This window comes from Pelophylax lessonae (genome assembly GCF_965119305.1).
Source record: "Pelophylax lessonae genome assembly, chromosome: 11".
NCBI lineage: Eukaryota > Metazoa > Chordata > Amphibia > Anura > Ranidae > Pelophylax > Pelophylax lessonae.
In genome coordinates this window covers 86,378,330-86,401,614 of record NC_138778.1, presented here as the reverse complement: position 1 = coordinate 86,401,614, position 23,285 = coordinate 86,378,330, and the positions used below count along the sequence as shown (strand labels likewise).

The following is a 23,285-nucleotide window of genomic DNA, read 5'->3' as shown; positions in this document are numbered from 1 at the left end:
TCTGGTTGTACTTCTACACACAGCTGCAAAATGACCTGTCTTTCCACAAGCAAAGCACATTTTATTCTGTACCACAGTGCAGTCCTGACTTGTGTGTCCCGCCCTGCCACATTTATTGCAGGTGATATGTAAAGTCCTCTTTGGAAAACTCTCTTTCCTACTCCAGATATTCCTATTATTATAGGTAGGTTTGGAGACTGTATTGACAGATGCAGTGTTCTTGGTTTCAATATGCAGAGCCTGGAGCTCAGACAGTTCAATGGCTCTTGCAATCTCCTGCAGACTAGTAAATGTGAGACTAGGTTCTCTCAATAATCTCCTCCTGAGGTGCACAGATGTGCATTTCTCTATGACCTGATCTCTGATTATCTCCTCAGTTACAGTCCCAAAATCACAAGACTTTGCCAGATATTTCAGCCTAGTCACATAACTGTCTGTGGTTTCTCCCAGTTCTTGCACAGCCTGTCTAAACTTATATCTTTCATAGGGAATATTTTTCTTTGGCTCAAAGTACTCACTCAGTCTATTCATGGCTGTCTCATAGTCTGAATCTTCCCCTGTTGCTCCCAGGGTTTCAAAAATGTCCTGAACTTGAGGTCCAGCTAGATGCAGCAGCATGGCTCTCTTCTGAGCAGGTGCAGTCACTCCTGTGGCTATAACATAGAGCTGAAATCCCTTCTTCCACTTGTCCCAGCGCTGTGAGAGACTAGTGTGGTCTCCAGACACATCAAACGGTCCGATAGCCGGTATATCCAGAAAGCTAGCCATCCTTGTCGCCATAATGTAGTGTTTTCACACAGACAGGCTGTACAGGTTTCTTCTTTATTCACGGCACATCAGCATGCAACTAACTTCAGCCACACCCAGCTCCCAGACATATACATAATTGTAACATTTTGCAGACAGCAACTTAACCCGTTGCTTACCATACTACACCCCCCACGTTGCCTGAGGTTAAAACGCTTCTCCTCTAATCGCATTGTATGCCCCCGAGTCCTCATGCAATCCCTTCGACTGAACAGCTTTTTTTCTAAGCTGAGATCCCCATTGAGATATTTAAAAATTGCTATCATGTCCCCCCTCAGGCGTCTCTTCTCCAGGGAGAATAAATCAAGCGATTGCAGACGCTCTTCATAATCAAGGTCCTCCAATCCCCTAATTAGTTTAGTTGCCCTTCTCTGGACTTTCTCCAGCTCCAACACATCCCTTCTGAGGACTGGCGACCAGAACTGGAAAGAATACTCCAGATGCGGTCGGACCAGAGTTTTATAAAGTGGAAAGATTATAGTCTTATCTCTGGAATACATCCCTTTCTTTATGCATGCTAATATTCTGCTAGCTTTGGCAGCTGCTGCTTGACATTGCATGCTGTTGCCTAGTCTATCATCAACCAAGACCAGATCCTTCTCCATTTTTGATTCCCCCAAGGGTTCCCCTCCTAACGTGTATTGTGCTTTTATGTTTCTAGTTCCCAAGTGCAAAACCTTACACTTCTCTACGTTAAACCTCATTTGCCAAGTCGTTGCCCACTCCGTTATTTTTGTCTAGGTCATCCTGTAGGATATCTGATTCATGCTGTGCAGTTATTGCCCTGCCCAATTTTGTGTCATCTGCAAAAACTGCTATTGAACTACTGACCCCGACCTCAATGCTGTTTTATGAATAAATTGAACAAGGTTGGTCCCAGGACTGAGCCTTGGGGGACCCCGCTTACTACCTCAGACCAGTCTGAGTATGCGCTGTTTATTACCACCCTTTGGACACGCCCTTTTAGCCAGTTCCGTATCCAAAAGCAAACCCTGCTGTCGATACCTGCAGACCATATTTTATAAATTAAGCGCTTATGGGGAACTGTATCAAACGCCTTAGCGAAATCTAGGTACACCACATCCACTGGTCTGCCCCTAGCTAGCTCACAGCTCACCTCCTCGTAGAATGCTAATAGATTGGTTTGACAAGAACGCCCATTTGTAAACCCGCGCTGGTTACTACTGATGATGCTGTTGTCTTTAGCAAACTCTACAAAATAGTCCCTTATCATCCCCTCCAGAAGTTTACATACTATCGATGTCAAACTGACAGGCCTATAATTTCCCGGGACATGCCTCTGACCCTTTTTGAATATCGGAATCACGTTAGCTTTCCTCCAATCTCCTGGTACATCTCCTGTCCTAATACTGTCTGCAAAGATCAGGAACAGTGGTCTGGATATAACCATACTGAGTTCCTTGAGTACTCTCGGATGTACGCCATCCGGGCCTGGTGATTTGTTTGTGTTAAGTTTATCCAGCCTTTCCCTGATTTCACCCTCCGTTAGCCATAGTGGCAAGTCCTGTGTATTACTACTAACCAAACAGTCATGGTCAGTGTACCCCTCCGTTTCCTTTGTAAATACTGACGAGAAAAAAGCATTCAGCATGGTTGCTTTTTCAGTGTCCTCTGTAACCATCCCCCCATCATCGCTAATTATGTGTGCAATATGCTCTGCCCTAGTTTTTTTGCTGTTGATATACTTAAAGAATTTCTTTGGGTTTTTTTTACTATCCTCCTCTATTTGTCTCTCAAAGTCTATTTTAGCCATCTTGATTTCGTGTTTACGCTTCTTATTTGCCTCCTTGTATTGGTCGAAAGCCAATACTGTGCTTTCTGATTTATATTTCCTGAAGGACAATTTTTTTCCCCTAATAAGGTTTTTAACGCTACGGTTTAGCCAGCCAGGTTTGGCCTTGTCTCTTCTAAATTTATTTCCCATAGGAATGCACTGCAAGATGCCTTTGCTTAATATGTTCCTAAAGCATTCCCATTTTTTCTCTGTGGTCAGGGATCCTAGGGTTCGGTCCAGTTTACCCTTTCCATCAATGAGTACAATTTTGGAAAGTCTGCCCTTCTGAAGTTAAGGGTTCTTATGTTCCCCACTTGCCTTGTTCTATTGTTATTTACACTAAATGTGATCATCCTGTGATCGCTAGAGCCCAGGTTGCAGTGTTAATTTTGGCAGCAAATTTCAATTTGGTTTTAGTCTTAGTCTTAGGACTAAAATGGCATTTTAGTTTTAGTCCCATTTTAGTCTTCTGCAAGTGTTTTAGTTTTAGTCGTATTTAGTCGACTAAAACTCCAGTACATTTTAGTCAACTAAAACGTCCTACATTTTAGTCGACTAAAACTAATTTTAGTCATCTATAATCGAATGGGTGTAGTTCAATTTTAATTTGTAATGCATTATTTAAGCATTTCTCTACAATTTCCAAACTCATTATATACTACTACTGGTCCTGGAGTGAAAAATCGAATATGTTATTATTTATGGTGGTATTAAGCTTTCAGCATGCACCAGTGTTAATTTTGGCAGCAAATTTCGATTTAGTTTTAGTTAAAGTCTTTTGACTAAAATGCCATTTAATTTTAGTCGTATTTTGGTCTTAAGACTAAAATGCCATTTTAGTTTTAGTCGTATTTTAGTCATCTGAATTGTTTTAGTTTTAGTCGTATTTTAGTCCACTAAAATTGTGTTAATTTAGTCGACGAAAACGTTTTAGTCGGTTTTAGTCGACTAAATTAACACTGCCAGGTTGTCCTGGACTGCTACCTCTGAGATTATGTCTGGGTCATTAGTGATCAATAGATCCAGGATTGCGTTTTCTCTAGTAGGAGAATCCACCAGCTGTGACATGTAATTATCCTGTAAGGTTTCCGTGAATAGACGGGCCTTATGTGAGTGTGTAATCCCCTCTCCCCAGTCAATGTCGGGATAATTGAAGTCCCCCAATATGATGACTGATCCTAGCTTTGCCACTTTACCCAAAAGTGCTAAAAATTCCAGCTCTACCTCCTCCCCTTGTTTAGGTGGCCTATAGCAAACCCCCACAATTACTTTTCCCTTTTCTCCTTCCCTAAGGAGTTCTACCCACACGGATTCTAACTCCATACTCATCCCTTCCGTAATGTCACTCCTCTCTATCACCCTTACATTGTTCTTGACGTAGAGACATACCCCTCCCTCTCTTTTTCCTACCCTGTCCTTCCGGTACACCGAATACCCTTGGATATTTGCCAGCCAGTCATGTGAGGAGTCGAACCAAGTCTCCGCTATTCCCACAAGGTCTATGTCCTCCTCATGAACTAACATTTCCAACTCATCCATTTTATTAGCTAGGCTCCTGGCATTAGCATATACCCCTCTTAGTTTTACGGAAGTTAAACGTGATTGGTTAAGTTTATTTCTGTTTGGTCTGAGGTTCTCCCGCACAGACCTACCGATTGAAGTTGTGGACTTACTGTCGCTGCTGACCCTACAACTGCCTTCTTTGCTCCCTCCTAACTGACTCTACTTCTGAGCCCTCCCCCCGTCTCCTAGTTTAAAAGCCCCTCCAACTTGGTGGCCATCTTTCTCCCCATTGTTAACGAAAACGGATTTGATTTTCGTGATAGTTGTAGTCATTTGAAAATGTGCTATACTTTGCATCTCGTTTTCGTCAGTTGAAAATGCCGGTGACGAAAGCGGTGACGAAAACATTCTCGTTGACGAAATTAACACTGCTGTAAACTCCATTGGCTGTAATGTCATTGCACATATTACCTGAATATATTACCAGCATTAAATATTAGGGAAAAATATAAGAAAAGCCTTTTTCTTAATTGTTTAGTTTTCAGCAGCTTAGTAGATGCTCCTTACTTATGCGTATGCGGTGGTGCAATACGTGTTTAAACTTTAATGTGCTATTATTACATGCTCTGGATAGAATTGTGTTGCCGATACAGAAATGGCCAGCAGAGGAGTGTTAATTTTGATGACGTCAATTTTTTATTTAGTTTTAGTTATAGTCTTATGACTAAAATGCCATTTTAGTTTTAGTTGTATTTTAGTCATCTGAATTGTTTTAGTTTTAGTCGTATTTTTTTTTTTTTTTTAAATTCTTTTTATTGGTTTCAAAAAGAACAACATACAAAAACATAGCCATTGGGCATTCCCTGGCTCAACAACAAAACAAAAAGGAACAAAATAAAATAAAATAAAATACACAGCAACAAAAAGCAAAAACAACCCCAGACAAGGCTGCACCCAACTGCTACTTCATAAGGGTGTTCAACGCACAAGGATCCCGGTGACAGGAGCAATCCGTTCACTGCGTGAAGATCCAACAGTCCAATGGAGAAGAAAATCTGAACAGAGTCCACTGCATGTAGGGGAAATAATTAGCAATAGCAATTACAATTAGGGGTCCTAAGTCGACACAGCAGGGCCCCCCGCATCATTGGTAGTATCATCAGACTCTAACCAAATGTCCCACACCCTTGAGAATTTTTGCGGGCAACCCCTGTTAGCATAGGTTGCTTTGTAAAGTGGGATTACTGAGTTCACAAGAGATTTCCACGAGGAAACGGTGGGTGCAGCAGGCTTCCGCCAGTGGAGAACCACCATTTTCCTAGCGTAGAACAACAGAAGTCCTAAAAGAGTGCGAGACGCTACAGAGTGGGCCAGATCATTCACAAGCCCCAGGATACAATACTCCAGCTTTAGAGGCACGCGGATGGTGGTCACTCGAGCAACAAAGTCCAGAATCCGGGTCCAGTACTCCACCAGGGGCGGGCAATGCCAAACCATGTGTGTATATGCGGCGTCCGGCGCTCCGCAGCGCCAGCAGACCGCAGGCGTATCAGGGAAGGCCCTGTGCAGTCGAGTCGGGGTTAGATGAAACCGATGAAGGATTTTAAACTGCACAAGGCGGTCCCTGGCGGCCACCAGGTGACGGAATGGGTAATCCCAGACGTCCTCCCAGTCCTCCGCATCAAGGCCGGGAGCCTCTGCCACCCAGAAGGCCTGCAGAACCTCCAGCCCCGAGTGCACACTGGGGAGCAGGGTACTATAGATAGTGGAGAGCGTTTTTTTTAAAGTCTCGTTTCGGAGAATGGCCTCTAAGTCAGCTAGCGTGAAGTCGCAAGAAAAGTTACCGAACTGTTTGTGGAAGGCATGGCGGAGCTTTAGGTACCTAAAAAAGTGGGAATTGGGTAGGGAAAAATCGGCCTTCAGTTGGTCGAACGACGCAAGCTCCTCCCCCCGACAGATGTGAGAGAGAGACAGAATGCCCTTGGAGGCCCACACGGAGGGATCCGGGATGGAGAAAAACTCCGGTAACTCCGGATTCATCCATAGGGGGGAATTCGGGGAACGCCGACCAGGTCCCAACCGAATGTAGGGCAATTGCAACTTCCATGCCCTAATCACTGCCAACATCGAGACAGTGACAGGGTACGGGGCCCTCGGTCCACGCAGCAACAAGTTACGTAAAGCCTCATAGGAGCCCAGCAGGCCCGCCTCCAGGGCCACCGCAGCATTGGAGGCATGCGAGATCAGCCAGTTGTGTGCATGCGTCAAAAGTCCCGCCACGAAGTAACGGAAAAAATCCGGACACGCCAGTCCCCCCCGAGTCCAGGGTCGCTGTAGGATCGTCAGTCGAAGCCTAGGAGGGCGAGAACTCCAGATAAAAGTAAGGATGCGAGAGTGGAGCCGACGAAAAACGTCCTTCGGTATCCAGACTGGGGAGTGACGAAGCACATATAGGAGAGGGGGCAACAGCTTCATTTTGACCAGGTTAATGCGGCCAATCAGGGTCAAGGGGAGATTAGCCCAGGAGCGCAGCCTGGTCCCGAATTTCAACAGCAAGGGAGATAAATTAAGGTCACAAAAGTCTCGAATGTCAGGGGATATCACTATGCCCAGATATTTGAGACTGTCAGTCCAACACAGGGGCAAGGACAAGGATAAGCGACTTGTCCCAGTTCACTCGCAGACCAGACAAGGTGGTGAAGACTGCCAACAGATCCAGGGCCGAATGTAGCGACCGGCCGGGGTCCCGGAGGAAAAGGATAATATCGTCAGCATAAAGCGCCAACTTTTCCTCCAAGGACCCCACCCGGATCCCCCCGACCGCCCCGGAACCACGAACAGCCGCCGCCAGAGGCTCAACAGCCAAGGAAAACAAGGCAGGCGAGAGAGGGCACCCCTGGCGAGTGCCCCGCGCGATCGAAAAGGGACAAGATAGCCTCCCCCCCAACTTAATCTGAGCACTGGGGTGGGCATAAAGCATGGCAACCCACTTACAAAAAACAGGGCCAAAACCAAACCTTTCCAGAACTAACATCATATAGGACCAGTCCACCGAATCAAATGCCTTTTCTAAATCAAGCGCCACCATCACACGTGTACTCTGAGCCTCCGCTGGGACCTGCAAATGAGTGAACACTCTGCGTATGTTAATATCAGTGGATTTGCCTGGCATGAAGCCAGTCTGGTCCATGTTGACCAAGTAGGGAAGGACCTTCATCAATCTGGTAGCAAGCAGTTTGGTAAGTATCTTCAGGTCATAATTCAAAAGGGAAATGGGCCTGTAGGCCGAGCACAGAGTAGGATCCTTCCCCGGTTTATAAATTAAGACTATGTGCGCCAAAGACATGGACTCCGGGAGAGCTCCCAAGTCAAGGCAAGATGCATAGGTCTTCAAGAGCCTAGGAGCTAGTTCAGAGATATACATCTTGTACCAATCCCCCGGCAGGCCATCGGGACCAGGGGTCTTCCCAGGGGGGAGGGAGCGAATAGCCAGCTCGACCTCCTCCAATGTAAAGTCCGCCTCCAGGAGAGCCACGTCCTCCGGGGCCAGAGTGGGCAGCGCCAACTCCCCGAGAGACCCCAAGTCCCGACCCCCCGGCGGGGGGGGGGGGGGTCCGCCCGGTACACACGTTCATAGAAATTATGAAATTCCAGGAGAATATCAGCAGGATCCTGAAGGACACTGCCATCTGTAGATTGTATGACTGGAACCACCGTCTGGAACCTAGAGTCCGCGGACAAGTTAGCCAAAAGCCTGCCATTCTTGTCCCCGGACTCGAATATCCTGGCCCGCAGCGACCCCACCTCCGCCTCAGCGGCCGATGACACATGTAGGTGTAACGCCCTCCGAGCCTGGGCCAGGGAGGAGTACGCCTCAGGGGAGGGATCCAAGGCAAACGTAGCCTCGGACTCCGTAACCACTGCCTCCAAATCCGTCCTCGCCGAGGCGCACTCCACCCGTGCAGCTTTAATAGCGGAGATATAGTCGCCACGAATAGTGGCCTTGAAAGCATCCCAACACACCAAGGCGGATGTGGTGAGGTCATTAACCTCCCAGTACTGGGCAATTTTACCAGACACCCCCTCCACCACCCGTTGATTCTGAAGCCACCCACAGCCCAGCCTCCAGCCGCCCCGCTCCCCCGGATCACCCAGCCGCAGCTGAATCTCGAGCGGGGAGTGATCCGAGAGACCGGCGGGCAGGTAGCCGGCCGACAGCACAAATGGCAGGACTGAGGGAAAGCAGAATGCAAGATCTATACGGGAGCCGGAGTGGTGTGACGAGGACACGTGAGAATAGAACCGATCCTGCGGGTGTTTCCACCTCCACAGTTCTGTGAGCTGCAAGGTCGAGGCCCAGGTGCACAGCTCAGAGCAGGATTGGCGATTCGCATTCGAGGTGTCCAAGTCACCATCCAGGATGTTGTTAAAATCCCCAGCCACAAAGATGCGCTGGGTCGAGAATTCGGCCAAGCGATCATAAATGTGGTACAACACAGCACTAGAAAAAGGTGGGGGGACATACACGTTGACAAAAATAAACAGTTTACCCGCAATCTCAAGAGCTAGGATAACATATTGACCCTGGGATCCGTTATAACCCTCTCAACACGACAGGGCAGGGCCCTATGCACCAAAACGGAGGTCCCCCTGGCGTAAGTGGAGTAGGTGGCGTGGAAGGTATGACTCACCCAGCGCCTGCGTAGTGCCAATACAGCACTCCCCGTCAGGTGAGTCTCCTGGAGGAAGACCACATGTGGTTTAGAGGATTGGAGATATTTGAATAGCAAAGCACGCTTGAACTTGCTATTAAGGCCCCGCACGTTCCAAGATAGCACCTTAATGCGGTCAGCCATAGCATTGGGAGAGAAAATGGGGCAGGAGAAATAGGAACAGCGGCGGGGGAGCCAGGGGCCAGATGAGAGACCAATCACGCCACCCCTCAGTATCTAGTGCAGGGAAGCAAGCAGCTCGGACTGCGACTCACAAGGAGTCAGCGACACACAGTGAAATAGCACATTGCACAATGAATAGTAAAACACAGTACGGGTATGCAGCCAAAAACCAAAAAAGAAAAAAAAGAAATGACAATAAACAAGAACACATATAAACCCCTGTCAGCCAGAGAGCAACAGTGCTACAGGCCAACTTCATCCCAAAAACCTAGAAGAAAAAACAACACACTATCGACTAGGAAAATGCCCAGCCAATAGTCATCTGGCACTAGGCCAGGAGGGGAGTAGCCGGAGGGCTAACCAGAGGCAAGGCCGGCCGACGGCCCCAACAGTCCCAAGGACCAGGAACAGCAATCCTGTGGGAAAAGTCTAATAGAGGCTGTCACCAGCCCCAGCTCCAGGGACACATATGTAGAAAAGGGGGAAAATAGCAAAAAATAAGGGCAGAAAAATAAAACTACTCAGGGGCATTGATGTGGAGAGTCAGAGATCATCCGGGGAGAGGGGGTCCCCTCCAGTCACAGTCCAACAAGACAACTCAAAAAGGGGGGACGGAGGGGGGAACAGGGAGTCCAGCCAGCAAGGCCAACAGAGTAGGGACAAGGAAGCTCACCGCAAGCTGAGCAACCAAGCGTCCGCGTCATCAGGAGAATCAAAAAACTTGACAGAGCCAGCATGTTGCACACGGAGTCGGCTGGGATAGAGCATGGAATACTTGATTTCTTTTTCACTGAGCCTCCGCCGCACATCATTAAAGGTCTTCCTCTTTTTCTGAAGCTCTGCAGAGAAATCAGGGTAGAGATGAACTGCAGCGTTTTCGTAAGGCAAAGTGTCATGCTTGCGGGCCTCACTCAGTATACGGTCCCTGTCACGATAGTTCAGGAAGCGGACCAAGAAGGGGCGAGGGGGGGCCCCAGGGATCACACGGCCCGTAGGGACTCTATGTGCCCTCTCAACGACGTAGGTGGGAGCCAGGTCAGTAAGGTGCAGGAGGTCCTTGAAAAAAAGTTCGGCAAAATCAGCAGGCCTATCCCCCTCAGCCCCTTCAGGCAGTCCCAGCACCCGCACATTATTCCGCCGCTGGCGGTTTTCGGCATCATCTGCCTTGGCTAATAGCATCTGAACTGTGTGCTGAAGGGAGGAAAGGGAGGCAGAATGCTGGGTAGTGAGGTCCTCAGCCGAGGAGATACGCTGTTCAGTGTCCGTAAGCCTCCCCCTAATCTTGTCCAAGTCAGCCCGGATAAGATTGCACTCCTCCGCCAAATAATCGATCCTGGCCAATAAGGAAGTCTTACTCTGCTCAATGGCAGATAAAATCATGACAGTGTCACTTGCCTGGACCGGGATGGATGCAGATGGAGCAGCAACAGATTCCGCCAGGAGCTCCATGCTGGTAAGTAGAGCACGCAGGCCTTCCAAGATGGCGTCCGGAGGCACCGCCGACGGGGAGGCCGGCTTCTGTTTCGCAGCGGCGGCCGCGGATTTGCCCTTCCCGGGCATGTCGGACGTAGCCCACGGGTGTCCCGACCCTCCACAGGTCCGGTAACGGCAGGCAGAAGCGGGGTGAAGGATGTGTGAAACGAAGGATTAGTCAGGGTCCCCGGAGCTCCAGGCAGGCACGTCTGGTCCGCTCTACATCCGGTCACACCCCCAGTCGTATTTTAGTCGACTAAAATTGTGTTCATTTAGTCGACAAAAACGTTTTAGTCGGTTTTAGTTGACGAAATTAACACTGGTGGGCAACTCAGCAGATGGTGCAGCTAATATGCAGGGTCAGTTTCGGGGGTTTTCTACACTCCTCTCTGAGCATTCCCCCAATCAGGTTCATATTTGGTGTTATGCACATCTTTTGAATCTTGTACTGGCAGAGACAACAGGCAGTGTTGTGGAAATTGCTTCTCTGTTTTCACTGCTTAACGATGTAGCAGTTATTTTAAGAGAGTCATACACGCGCATGCAGAAGTGGGAGGAGAAGAGTCGGGACAAGCATCACAGACGACTGTGTCCAATAGGGCCAACTAGGTGGTGGGCTAAGGATCAGGCACTAAGTAAAGTGTTTGGGTGCTTCGGGAATCCTTAGGAAGGCTTGTTTTTTGAAGTGCTTATGACTTTAGACACCATTATAGATGACAGTACACAAAAGCCAACTGTGAGGGCCAAGGCGAAGGGATTCATAGAAGGCTTTTTGTCGTATGAGACAGTGGTCACTGCTCAACTCTTCCTTCGCATTCTTGAGCTTACATTCCCCCTTTCAAAATACTTACGGACAAAGGGAATGGATATATATATTGGCCACCGAGTTGGAGGGGCTTTTAAACTAGGAGACGGGGGGAGGGCTCAGAAATAGAATCAGTCAGGAGGGAGCAGAGGACTGAAGGCAGTTGTAGGGTCAATAGCGACAGTAGGTCAACAACATCAATTGGCGGGTCTGTGCGGGAGAACAGCAGACCAAACAGAAATAAACAAAACCGCCAATCACGTTTAACTTCCGTAAAACTAAGAGGGGTATATGCTAATGCCAGGAGCCTAGCTAATAAGATGGATGAGTTGGACATGTTAGTACATGAGGAGGACATAGACCTTGTGGGAATAACGGAGACTTGGTTCGACCCCTCACATGACTGGCTGGCCAATATCCAAGGGTATTCGGTGTACCGGAAGGACAGGGTTGGTAAAAGAGGGGGAGGGGTATGTCTCTATGTCAAAAACAATATAAAGGTGCTAGAAAGGAGTGACATTACGGATGGGATGAGCATGGATTTAGAATCTGTGTGGGTTGAACTTGATAGGGAAGAAGATAAGGGAAAAGTAGTTGTGGGGGTTTGCTATAGGCCACCTAACCAAGGGGAGGAGGTAGAGCTGGAATTTTTAGCACTAATAGGTAAAGCGGCAAAACTAGGATCAGTCATCATATTGGGGGACTTCAATTATCCCGACATTGACTGGGAAGAGGGGACTGCACACTCGCATAAGGCCCGGCTATTCACGGAAACCTTACAGGATAACTACATGTCGCAGTTGGTGGATTCCCCTACTAGAGAGAATGCTATCCTGGATCTATTGATCACTAATGACCCAGACATAATCTCGGAGGTAGGAGTCCAGGACAACCTGGGCTCTAGCGATCACAGGATGATCACATTTAGTATAAATAACAATATAAAAAGGCAAGTGGGGAACATAAGAACCCTAAACTTCAGAAGGGCAGACTTTCCAAAATTGTATTCATTGATGGAAAGGGTAAACTGGGACCAAACCCTGGGATCACTGACCACAGAGGAAAAATGGGAATGCTTTAGAACAATATTAAGCAAAGGCATCTTGCAGTGCATTCCTATGGGGAATAAATTTAGAAGAGACAAAGCCAAACCTGGCTGGCTAAACCGTAGCGTTAAAAAACTTATTAGGGGAAAAAAATTGGCCTTCAAGAAATATAAATCAGAGGGCACCGTATCGGCCTTCCAGCAATACAAGGAGGAAAATAAGAAGTGTAAACACGAAATCAAGATGGCTAAAATCAGCTTTGAGAGACAAATAGCGGAGGATAGTAAAAAAAACCCAAAGAAATTCTTTAAATATATCAACAGCAAAAAAACTAGGGCAGAGCATATTGCACACATAATTAACAATGATGGGGGGATGGTTACAGAGGACACTGAAAAAGCAACCGTGCTGAATTCTTTTTTCTCATCAGTCTTTACGCAGGAAAAGGAAGGGTACACTGACCATGACTGTATAGTTAGTAGTAATACACAGGACTTGCCACTATGGCTAACAGAGGGGGAAATCAGGGAAAGACTGGATAAACTTAACACAAACAAATCACCAGGCCCGGATGGCGTACATCCGAGAGTGCTCAAGGAACTCAGTATGGTTATATCTAGACCACTGTTCCTGATCTTTGCTGACAGTATTAGGACAGGAGATGTACCAGGGGATTGGAGGAAGGCTAACGTGATTCCGATATTCAAAAAGGGCCAGAGACATATCCCGGGAAATTATAGGCCTGTCAGTCTGACATCAATAATATGTAAACTTTTGGAGGGGATGATAAGGGACTATATCGTAGAGTATGCTAAAGACAACAACATCATCAGTAGTAACCAGCACGGGTTTACAAATGGGCGATCTTGTCAAACCAATCTCTTAGCATTCTACGAGGAAGTGAGCTGTGAGCTAGATAGGGGGAGACCAGTGGATGTGGTGTACTTGGATTTCGCTAAGGCGTTTGATACAGTTCCCCACAAGCGCTTAATTTATAAAATAAGGTCTGCAGGTATCGACAGCAGGGTTTGCTCTTGGATACAGAATTGGCTAAAAGGCCGTGTCCAAAGGGTAGTAATAAACAGCGCATACTCAGACTGGTCTGAGGTAGTAAGCGGGGTGCCCCAGGGCTCAGTCCTGGGACCAACCTTGTTCAATTTATTCATAAACAGCATTGAGGAAGGGATCAGTAGTTCGTTATCAGTTTTTGCAGATGACACAAAATTGGCCAGAGCAATAACTGCACAGCATGAAGCAGATATCCTACAGAATGACCTGGACAAAATTACGGAGTGGGCAACGACATGGCAAATGAGGTTTAATGTGGAGAAGTGTAAGGTTTTGCACTTGGGGACCAAAAACATAAAAACACAATACACGTTAGGAGGGGAACCCTTGGGGGAATCAAAAATGGAGAAAGATCTGGGAGTCTTAGTTGATGATAGATTAGGCAACAGCATGCAATGCCAAGCGGCAGCTTCCAAAGCCAACAGAATATTAGCATGCATAAAGAAAGGGATGTATTCCAGAGATAAGACTATAATCCTTCCACTTTATAAAACTCTGGTCCGACCGCATCTGGAGTATTCTGTCCAGTTCTGGTCGCCAGTCCTCAGGAGGGATGTGTTGGAGCTGGAGAAAGTCCAGAGAAGGGCAACTAAACTGATTAGGGGGTTGGAGGACCTTACCTATGAAGAGCGGCTGCAATCGCTCGATTTATTTTCCCTGGAGAAAAGACGTCTGAGAGGGGACATGATAGCAATTTATAAATATCTTAATGGGGATCTCAGCTTAGAAGAAAAGCTGTTCATTCGAAGGAATTGCATGAGGACTCGAGGACATACAATGCGATTAGAGGAGAAGCGTTTTAACCTCAGGCAACGTGGGGGGTTCTTTACTGTTAGGGCTACAAGATTGTGGAATTGTCTACCACAAGAGGTGGTTTCTGCGGGTAGTATGGTGACTTTCAAAAGACTCTTAGACTTACATCTCAAGGATCAGGAGATTGAGGGCTATGTTAGATGATTACAGTCACACACACCTACACAGGTTGAACTGGATGGACTATTGTCTTTATTCAACCTCACCTACTATGTAACTATGTAACTATATCATCACAGCTCAACGTCTGGTTCAGGGGACAGAGGAGGGTCTCAGGAAGTGTGCTAGGGACTTTGAAAGAGTTAAGTGTGCAGCTTAAGAGTTGGTGAAGTGGGCAAATGGAAAGTTGCAAGAGGAGGAAGAGTGTGAGCTTGTAGTGCAGGCTGACTTTTCTGAGAGAAGGATCAGAAAAAAGAAAAGAATGCCAGGAGAGCTTGCAGAAGATGAGCAGTTGGCATCAGCTGACACTGACTTTGAGGTAAAAGTACACAATGTCAATTTAGACACAGTAACAGCCAGTATCCAAAGGAGATTTTCTGCTAATGCAAAACTTTGCTCAGATTTTGCCTGTTTAGACCCTAGAAATGTTGCTCATGTGAGGGATAATGGACTCCCCAGCTCGGCTCTGGAAGAAATACCATAGTCTGCTTAAGTTTGATGACAGGGCTACAGTTGGCACATTATGTGGTGAACTGCACAGCCTTGCATCTCAGTGGGACAGACTAAAGATGTCCCCTCTGGAGGGTTACATTGTCAGGACAGCTGGTGAAATCCCACAAGGAGGTGATGAGGATCCTTCCATGGAACAGCAGCAGGATGTCAAATTAGAGAGCAAAACTTGTTCCTCCTGTAAAAATTGTGTCATTTGTGTTCATCTCATTCTCTCTCAGTACAATCTTCTAACTGATGCCTACCATGTGATTGGACTCGCCTAAAAGTTGCTATTAACATTGTCCATCACACAAGTAGCCTGTTAGAGAAGCTTCTCAACAGTGAAATTCATAAAAAACAAGCTCAGGAGCACTTTAACCCAAAAGAACCTTGAGGCATTCATGCTCATGTGCACTGAGAAAGAAATTCTCATGTGTTTGGACAATGACATTGTGATAGATAAAGTTGCAGAGACCAGGCGTTTATTAATGTTTTAGGGTTGTCCATGTTTCCTAAACATTTGCAGAGGAAAAAGAGCTGAAACAATCATTAGAAACAAAGTTATACTGTGAAAAATAGTCAGATAACATTGCAATACTTGTTTTATTCTTTAGCTAATGTTCTCATTTGTGAAAATTTTTTGAAGTTGTAAAGCAGCTGTTTCCTTGAAAAAGAGATACTGTCATTAGAAAGTGCAATACATTTTATTTTAATATTTTATTATTTATTTTGTTTAATATTTGTTTTGGTTAAATTTTTTTTCTTCATTTCAATGTTTGGATATTTATGAATACTAATTCTTAAGAAAATAGATTCTGATACCGTACTGTCCTGTTATTTACCGTTCTAATAAATCTTCACGGTGAAGCAAAACTTAGGCTACTATATTTGGAAATATCCAATGAATTACAAGGCTGTAGAGAACAGTGCGACATTGCAAACTTATATTCTGAGGTTTTAATTACATTATTTTAATATAGTCAGTTGTGAACTAAAGTGGGCTGGTCTAAGGCATGAAACTCCAGGGCTGAAAATGAGTCCTACTCCGGCCCTGGCTCCTAGGCAACCATTGATTTTGAATGGAGGCAGAAAAAACTCTGCTAAAAGCCGACGTGGCCAAACGTGCAATAACGCCAATGGAAAAAGCTACTAAAAGCAAGTTTTTACAGCTGCTTTTTCCTGGCGTTAGAAGAGGCTCTGCAGCTCGTTTGTTCTGACGCCCTGTGTGCATGGAGCCTTAACCACTTGCCGACCGCCGCAAGTACATATACTGCGGCGGTCAGCCCCGGCCAGGCAAAGTGACGTACCGGTACGTCACTAGCCTGTCACCGGCTTGTGAGCCAATAGCGGGCGAGTCAGTGCGCGTGACCGGCTGTCCCGATGTCCGCCGGTCACTCGCGATCGTTCCCCGGGAAGGGAGAAAGGCAGGCGGCTAATGTAAACAAGCCGCCTGTCATTCACCCCTGTGTAAAAATGGAGATCAGACGGTTCTACTATGTAGGACCGTTGATCTCTGTTTTTACACTAGTAGCCATGTCCCATCACAGTTAGAAACACGCCCCTAGGACACACTTAACCCCTCCCTCTCCAATACAGTTAACCCCTTCACTGCCAGTGTCATTTTTACAGTAACAGTGCATATGTATAGCACTGATTAATGCAGTAATGTCACTGGTAACCCCAAAAGTGTCAAAAATGTCAGTCAAGGGTCCGATCCGCCCGCCGCAATGTCGCAGTCCCGCAAAAAAAAAATCGCAGATCGCCGCCATTACTCGTTAATAAAAACACCAAAAATGACAAAAATATTTCCCTTTGTTAGTAAACGCGATAACTTTTGCGCAAACCAATCAAAATACGCTTTTTGCGATTTTTTTTTTTTACCATATAACATATGTAGCATAAAAAAAATTGGCTGAAAATGTTAAAAAATGTATATTTTTATATTTTTTGGGGGGGGGGGGATTTCATATAAAAAAAAATGTGAAAAATATTGTGATTTTTGCAAAATTGACGCTTTTTTTTTGTTTATAGCGCATGATCAAAAAATCGCACAGGTGATCAAATACCACCAAAAGAAAGCTCTGTTTGTGGGAAAAAAAGGACGTCAAATTCGTTTAGGTACAGAGTTGCACGACCGCGCAATTGTCCGTTAAAGTCACTCAGTAAAAAATTGCAAAAAACCCCCTGGTCAGGAAGGGGGTAAAATCCAAAACACTGTTTTGGGCTATTTTCACCAAAGAAATGTAGCAGTATTCATGTTGGCCTAAATTTAAGAAGAAATATTATTTTTTTGCAAACTTTCATAACAGAAACTAAGAAGAAAGTGTTTTAAAAAAAAAAAAATATGTCTTTTTTTCATTTGTTTAGCAAAAAATAAAACTCTATTTGTGTGAAAAAATGATAAAAGATTCTTATGGGTACAGTGTTGCATGGTAGCCCAATTGTCACTCAAAGTGCGACAGCCTTGAAAGCTGAAAATTGGCCTGGGCAGGAAGGGGGTGAAAGTGTCTTGTGCCAGTACTGAAGTGAATTACATTTCCATGACATTACTGCACATGTCTTGATGTGAAGAATACTCTAGAAAAAAATGGAGTCTTCCTTAGCCAAACTGCTCTAATCATTCTGAAGGGGGAGGGTATACCACAGGACAGAGAACAGCTGTTCCTATAAATAGTTAGGACTGCGAATGCTCTTTAGATTTGCTAAAGGAACTGGTCAACTATCCATCAGGCTCTGCAGTTAAACTAACTCTAGGAGCACATTGCTTGGATTTGACACAAACATCATGAGGTATGTTGTTTTATATATATAATCACACATTGCATTACCTTTTTGGTAATTTTTATTTTCATGTGTTAATAAAAGGAGAGGATTTATGGAGAATAGTTGAAGGAGAAAATAAAGCTGCTGTTTAGATCAGCCATTCAAATAGCATGCTGTATTAAATGGGAAAACAAACTCGGGGAGGCTAATTTAAAGGAAAAAGAAAAATCAGATACCTATAATGGGCAATCAACTTTCATCTCTGAAATTTTATAGATCCCAATGGGTATATGGCCCAGTTTCTTTAATTCCTGACCAAGCAATTTTTTTTTTTTATTTCGTACAAAAGGCACACCTATTGACCCATTTCCATTATTCAGACCCCAGTATGTAAAATAGGTTGATGAGACGAAATACCAGGTTTTGGAGATTTCCCCCAGAAATAAACACTGAGCACTAACATTATTCCAGTTAGGGCCCTTACACCCAGGCTTGCTTCTATTTTTTGCATATGCCCATGCATTGCACTCTTGTGTATGACCGCATTAACATATACATGACTACAGCAGCACACAGCCATTCATATCAGTTCAAGCTGTAAGCTGCATAGACTGGCAATTATGCTGAATGAGTTAGCCTGCATGCAAGAGACTTTAAAGTATTATAGTGTATTTCAATTAACTATTTGTTTTAGCTTAACCAATTAACACCCAGGCCAATTTTGACATTCTCATACATACAAAAATTAGCTTTATTTTTTTTTTTTTTTTTTGCTAGAAAATTACTTGGAACACTCAGACATTATATAATTTTTTTTATAAGCAGAGGCCCTGGAGACTAAAATGTTTTGTTATGTTGCACCATATTTGCACTTTTTTTTTTTTTAAGATACACTTTTGTGAATTTTAGTGCTCACAAGCACAATTTCCTGGCCCTACCTCATGTCAGCACACAATGGGTTAACACCTCCTCTGGAGTCCACAGGATCACCTCCTTTCCAGCTAAATAAGACAGCCCTTCCCCCACTGAAGTGTACCCCCCCCCCTTTTTATTTTTGTCCTTCTCCAGGCCACCTGTGGATTGTGTAAAAAGGAAGGGAGGGGCCATAGACCAGCCCCTAAGAACGGCTGCAATAAGGGATTCTCACACCTGCTTCTTTTTCAAAATTGACAAAAAACTTTATTAAAGAGCATAGGACACTTTGTCTAAAAATACCCCGACATGTGGGGAACAATTCACAAATGCATGAATACAAAAGGTAATGAACCATGAACATGTATGACGCACACATGGCCGGCCACACATACACACCAGAAGACCAGACATACAGAAACCAGGGCGGGCTGCGTATATCTCAGAATGGGAGACTTGTTAACGCCGCCTGCTCATGGGTTCGTTTGTCGGCATGCCACAGTATAGAATGAATTATGAACTCATGTGTTTGTCCCACTACTTCACCAATAAATCATCAGGATGGAGTATAAACATCACGTGACTCCACTTTTTCAAAACAGACAAGTATTATCTTGATTCACCCAAACCTTAATAAATCACCTTCTATGTGCAACCTGAACAACAGGAATTCAAGTGAGTATGGGTGTTATTCGTCATTCATACTCTGGATAGATCATGGCATCCCCTCTTATAGATGAATGAAATTCGATAATGGCTTCCAAAGCAGTCCCTGTGTTTGAGGGTATAACTGGAGGAATGTCTGTTGGCCAAAGGAAATGTATTGAAGTAGGTGTTAGTCCTTAAATCGGCAATTAAACAGTCATCCCAGAATATGGTGGAGTGCAGGCCACACAATGATGTTTAGGCAGTATCAAACCGAGATTATCAACCAGCAACAATGGGCTCTCCTAGGTTTACTAATTTAAGAATGGGAGCTGGGGAGAGACGCAGAATTGCAGTATAACTGCGCAGGCTCACACCAGTATAAAGCTGTATCTAATTCTTGGCAAAATAGTGTTAGCCCACAGATGGCCATTTACTGCATTGGACAGGGCTTGCAAAGTGCTCGTTACAGCCGGTGTTCACTGCCCTTTCTCCATCCCCTTATGCTATATAGCAATTGCTCACCGTTTGTATGCTTTCCTGGGGGTAGAGCTCGCCTGTTGACCATCGGAGGGTGTGGATGAGGAGGAGGCTCGGTTAGTGATGACTGCTCTGGCGTGCCCTGAGGAAGCGGCGTGTACCGCACATCGCGGTTTTCAAAACGCCTTCAGCTGGAGCAGATTGGTGGCGTCAACGCGTTTCGCATGCGTGACACACGCTTCGTCAGGAACATAAGACAATACTAATGGGTCTCCTGATGGTTTGTGTACAGCCAATTTGCTAGTCACATTAGTCTCTGACATAGGTGCTTCTCTTTTTGCTTCACCTTTGGATTGTGGTTGGTAAGTACTTTGGTTACTGCAAGTATATTCCCCCTCCCCCACAGCCTCTCATGGAGTTTGATGGTGAACTCTCCTGAAACTTTGTGCCCTTTGCATACTTGCCAACTGTCCCTTTTTTTTTTTTCCTGGGACAGTCCCTGCAAATAGGAGCCTTGCCCAGGTAATTTACATTGTCCCTGGAAGTGTCTGTTAATTGGGCTGCCCATAAATGTTACGCAGAAGTAGTGCAGCTGAATGGGAGACTTATTCCAACTCTGCTACTGTGGTCTTAAATTTGAAATTCCCTTTTTTTAATTTCCTGTAATCCTCTTTATATTGAGTATACTATATAATCTGATAAATAGGCGAGATTAATTATGCAGAGTGGGTGGAGCTTCAGGGAAGTGGGTGTGGTAATTGATAGCTGTGCTGCAAAGTGTCCCTGGAATTTTTTTTTTTTAAATGTTGGCAACTATGCCTTTGTGCCGGGCTGCGGGCAATGTTGCTTAAACAGCACAAATATTCTAGAGGTGTAGTATTAGTAAGCTCTGCAATGTCACCATTGGTGTTTCCTGTCTTGTATAGGCAGCGTGCCGCACTGCTCTCCTGGCTTTGTCTTCGGTCTGAGAGCGGCGGTGGATGATGTCACAGGGGGTGGGGAGATGCGGCGCCACTGGGGAGTGACTGCCAGTCACCAAGCAGCGGCTTAAATAGTCTTAGGGCCAGCAGAGGAACTGTTTTCTCTCCCTCTCTGCAGTCCTGCCAGTTTTCTCTTGTGAGGTAAAGACTTATTGCTGTTTGCTTCCCTGCTGTGCTGTGCTCTACTGTGTTCCTGGGGGTTAGACAGTCTGACTGATTTTTTTTTTTTCTCAGATTCTGTGTCTCTTGTTGTCTGTCTCTGGAATGGCTGCCTGGCCTCACCTGCTTCTAAAGAAGTAGATGAAAGCAGGGGGGTCTAAAAGGGACTGTGTGTGGTTTTTATTTTATTTTTTTTCATATTTCTTTTTTGCATGAGCTCACCACACCTGTCAGTGGCACAGAAGACTAGCAAAGGTAGGAGGGGGCAGCAAGGGACCTATTTTTAAAAGGGTACTCAAGGAATGCAAAGTATGATGTTATGTATTATTTTAGGAGCAGAAGTCAAACACTCCAGAAAACCTAAAGACCCGCCACTGGTCATTTCCCAACCAGGACAATCTGCCTTCCTAACATTCCCGCACAGGGTGGCTTTCATGTTCCTCAAGCAGCTCACGTGGCACACATGCGTTTAAAATCAGTGCAATAGAAAATGCCTTGCCCAGCCCTAAATGCATGTTGGACTTGCATACAGTCTGCATTGACGAGAAATTAATGTGCATGGATTGCCTCAAATGACAATAAATAAGGAAGCGGAAGCACGCATTTCAAAGCCTACAGGCTGTAGCGGAATGTATGCAGCAAATATCCATGCCACAGGCAAGACGCAGGCCCAACATCACAAAAAGCACACAGATATTTCCAAATGTGAAAAGGAAAGGGCCTTCTTTTCTCATAATGACAGAGTTAAAAGCTCATTGATGAAGAATGGGAGAGATCTGATAAGACCAAATTAGAGTAAGGCCCCTTTCACACAGGCGGACCGTTCAGATCCGCCTGTCCGTGTTTTTTTTTTTTTTTTGGCGGATCTGAACGGTCCCCCCCCATGCATCCCTATGGGGCATCGGATGTCAGCGGAGACATGTCCACTGACATCCGATCCAATCCGTCAAATCTGGACGGATGGAAACCCTATTTTCCAATCGAGAGACTGACATTTTTGCCCATTCCTCCTTGCAAAACAGCTCCAGCTCAGTGAGGTTGGATGGAGAGCGTTTGTGAACAGCAGTTTTCAGTTCATTCCACAGATTCTCGATTGGATTCAGGTCTGGACTTTGACTTGGCCATTCTAACACCTGGATATGTTTATTTGAGAACCATTCCATTGAAGATTTTGATTTATGTTTTGGATCATTGTCTTGTTGGAAGACAAATCTCCGTCCCAGTCTCAGGTCTTTTGCAGACTCCATCAGGTTTTCTTCCAGAATGGTCCTGTATTTGGCTCCATCCATCTTCCCATCAATTTTAACCATCTTCCCTGTCCCTGCTGAAGAAAAGCAGGCCAAACCATGATGCTGCCACCACCATGTTTGACAGTGGGGATGGTGTGTTCAGGGTGATGAGCTGTGTTGCTTTTACGCCAAACATAACGTTTTGCATTGTTGCCAAAAAGTTCAAAAGTTCACATGTTTGGTGTGTCTCCCAGGTGGCTTGTGGCAAACTTTAAATGACACTTTTTATGCATATCTTTGAAATGGCTTTCTTCTTGCCACTCTTCCATAAAGGCCAGATTTGTGCAGTATACGCAGGGCCGTCGCGTCAAGGCAGGCAAACGAAGCAATTGATTGGGGCCCTGAGCTGGCCTGGGGCCCCAAGACCCGACACAGACGACTGAGATTATCATCAGGGCTGGCTGCAGCCCTGGCCCCCGCTGTGCTCCAGTGACAGATCTTTCCTGCTACATCAGCCGCTATGAGCGGCATGACGTCACATCCGGCGGGAGCGGCTGCGCGGCGGTTGTTCATTCGTTTGACTGGCTGCAACTCCGCAAGACGGTCACAGCGCATCGGCGCCGATGCCTCCCACAGCACACAGACAGCAGCAGCATGATCGATACGCAGGAATCTGTATGACTGAGACTGACTGAAGTCTTCAGTCTGAAGGAGTGGAGGCGGAGCAGAGCCTGAGACAGCCAGCTGAGCCAGGCAAGAGTTAATGGGCTGGGGCCTGGGGGACCTGGACCTCTTGCATTTGGGGGGATCAGCATATTTTAGGGCCCCTACTAGTACTACAATGCTAACCCCCCCCCTCCCCTAATACAATGCTGACCCGCCCCCCCCCTCATACAATGCTTATCTGCCAATGCCATCCCCCCCCCCCCTGGGGCCCCCTCCCCCTAATACAGGGGTGGGGAACCTTTTTTCTGCCGAGGGCCATTTGGGTATTTTTAAAATCATTCGGGGGCCGTACAAAATTATCAACTTAAAAATGTGCCTATTATATTTGGTCAAACATTTAATTAACTCACCCCTAATGTGATGGCTGCAACTGCTTCTCTTTGGTGAGGTGTGTGATGTTAGCTGGTATTGATGATGTTGGTACTCGCAACTGGTTTTCCAGGTGTGCCCCCACATATCAATGCAGAGTGATGAGTGCCCCCACATATCAATGCAGAGTGATGAGTGCCCCCACATATCAATGCAGAGTGATGAG

General features: G+C 45.7%; 1 protein-coding gene across 1 annotated transcript in view; it reads left to right on the top strand.

The window, feature by feature from the left end:
* Positions 1-17,524: 17,524 nt before the first annotated feature.
* PTGES3L (prostaglandin E synthase 3 like) overlaps positions 17,525-23,285 on the top strand; it is a gene marked incomplete at its 3' end in the record, with an annotated part of 124,700 nt that continues 118,939 nt past the window's right edge. The window contains exon 1 of the mRNA XM_082272790.1: positions 17,525-17,646. Coding sequence (XP_082128916.1) covers positions 17,642-17,646 — 5 coding nt within the window. The 5' untranslated portion in view covers positions 17,525-17,641. The remainder of the gene's footprint in view (positions 17,647-23,285) is intronic.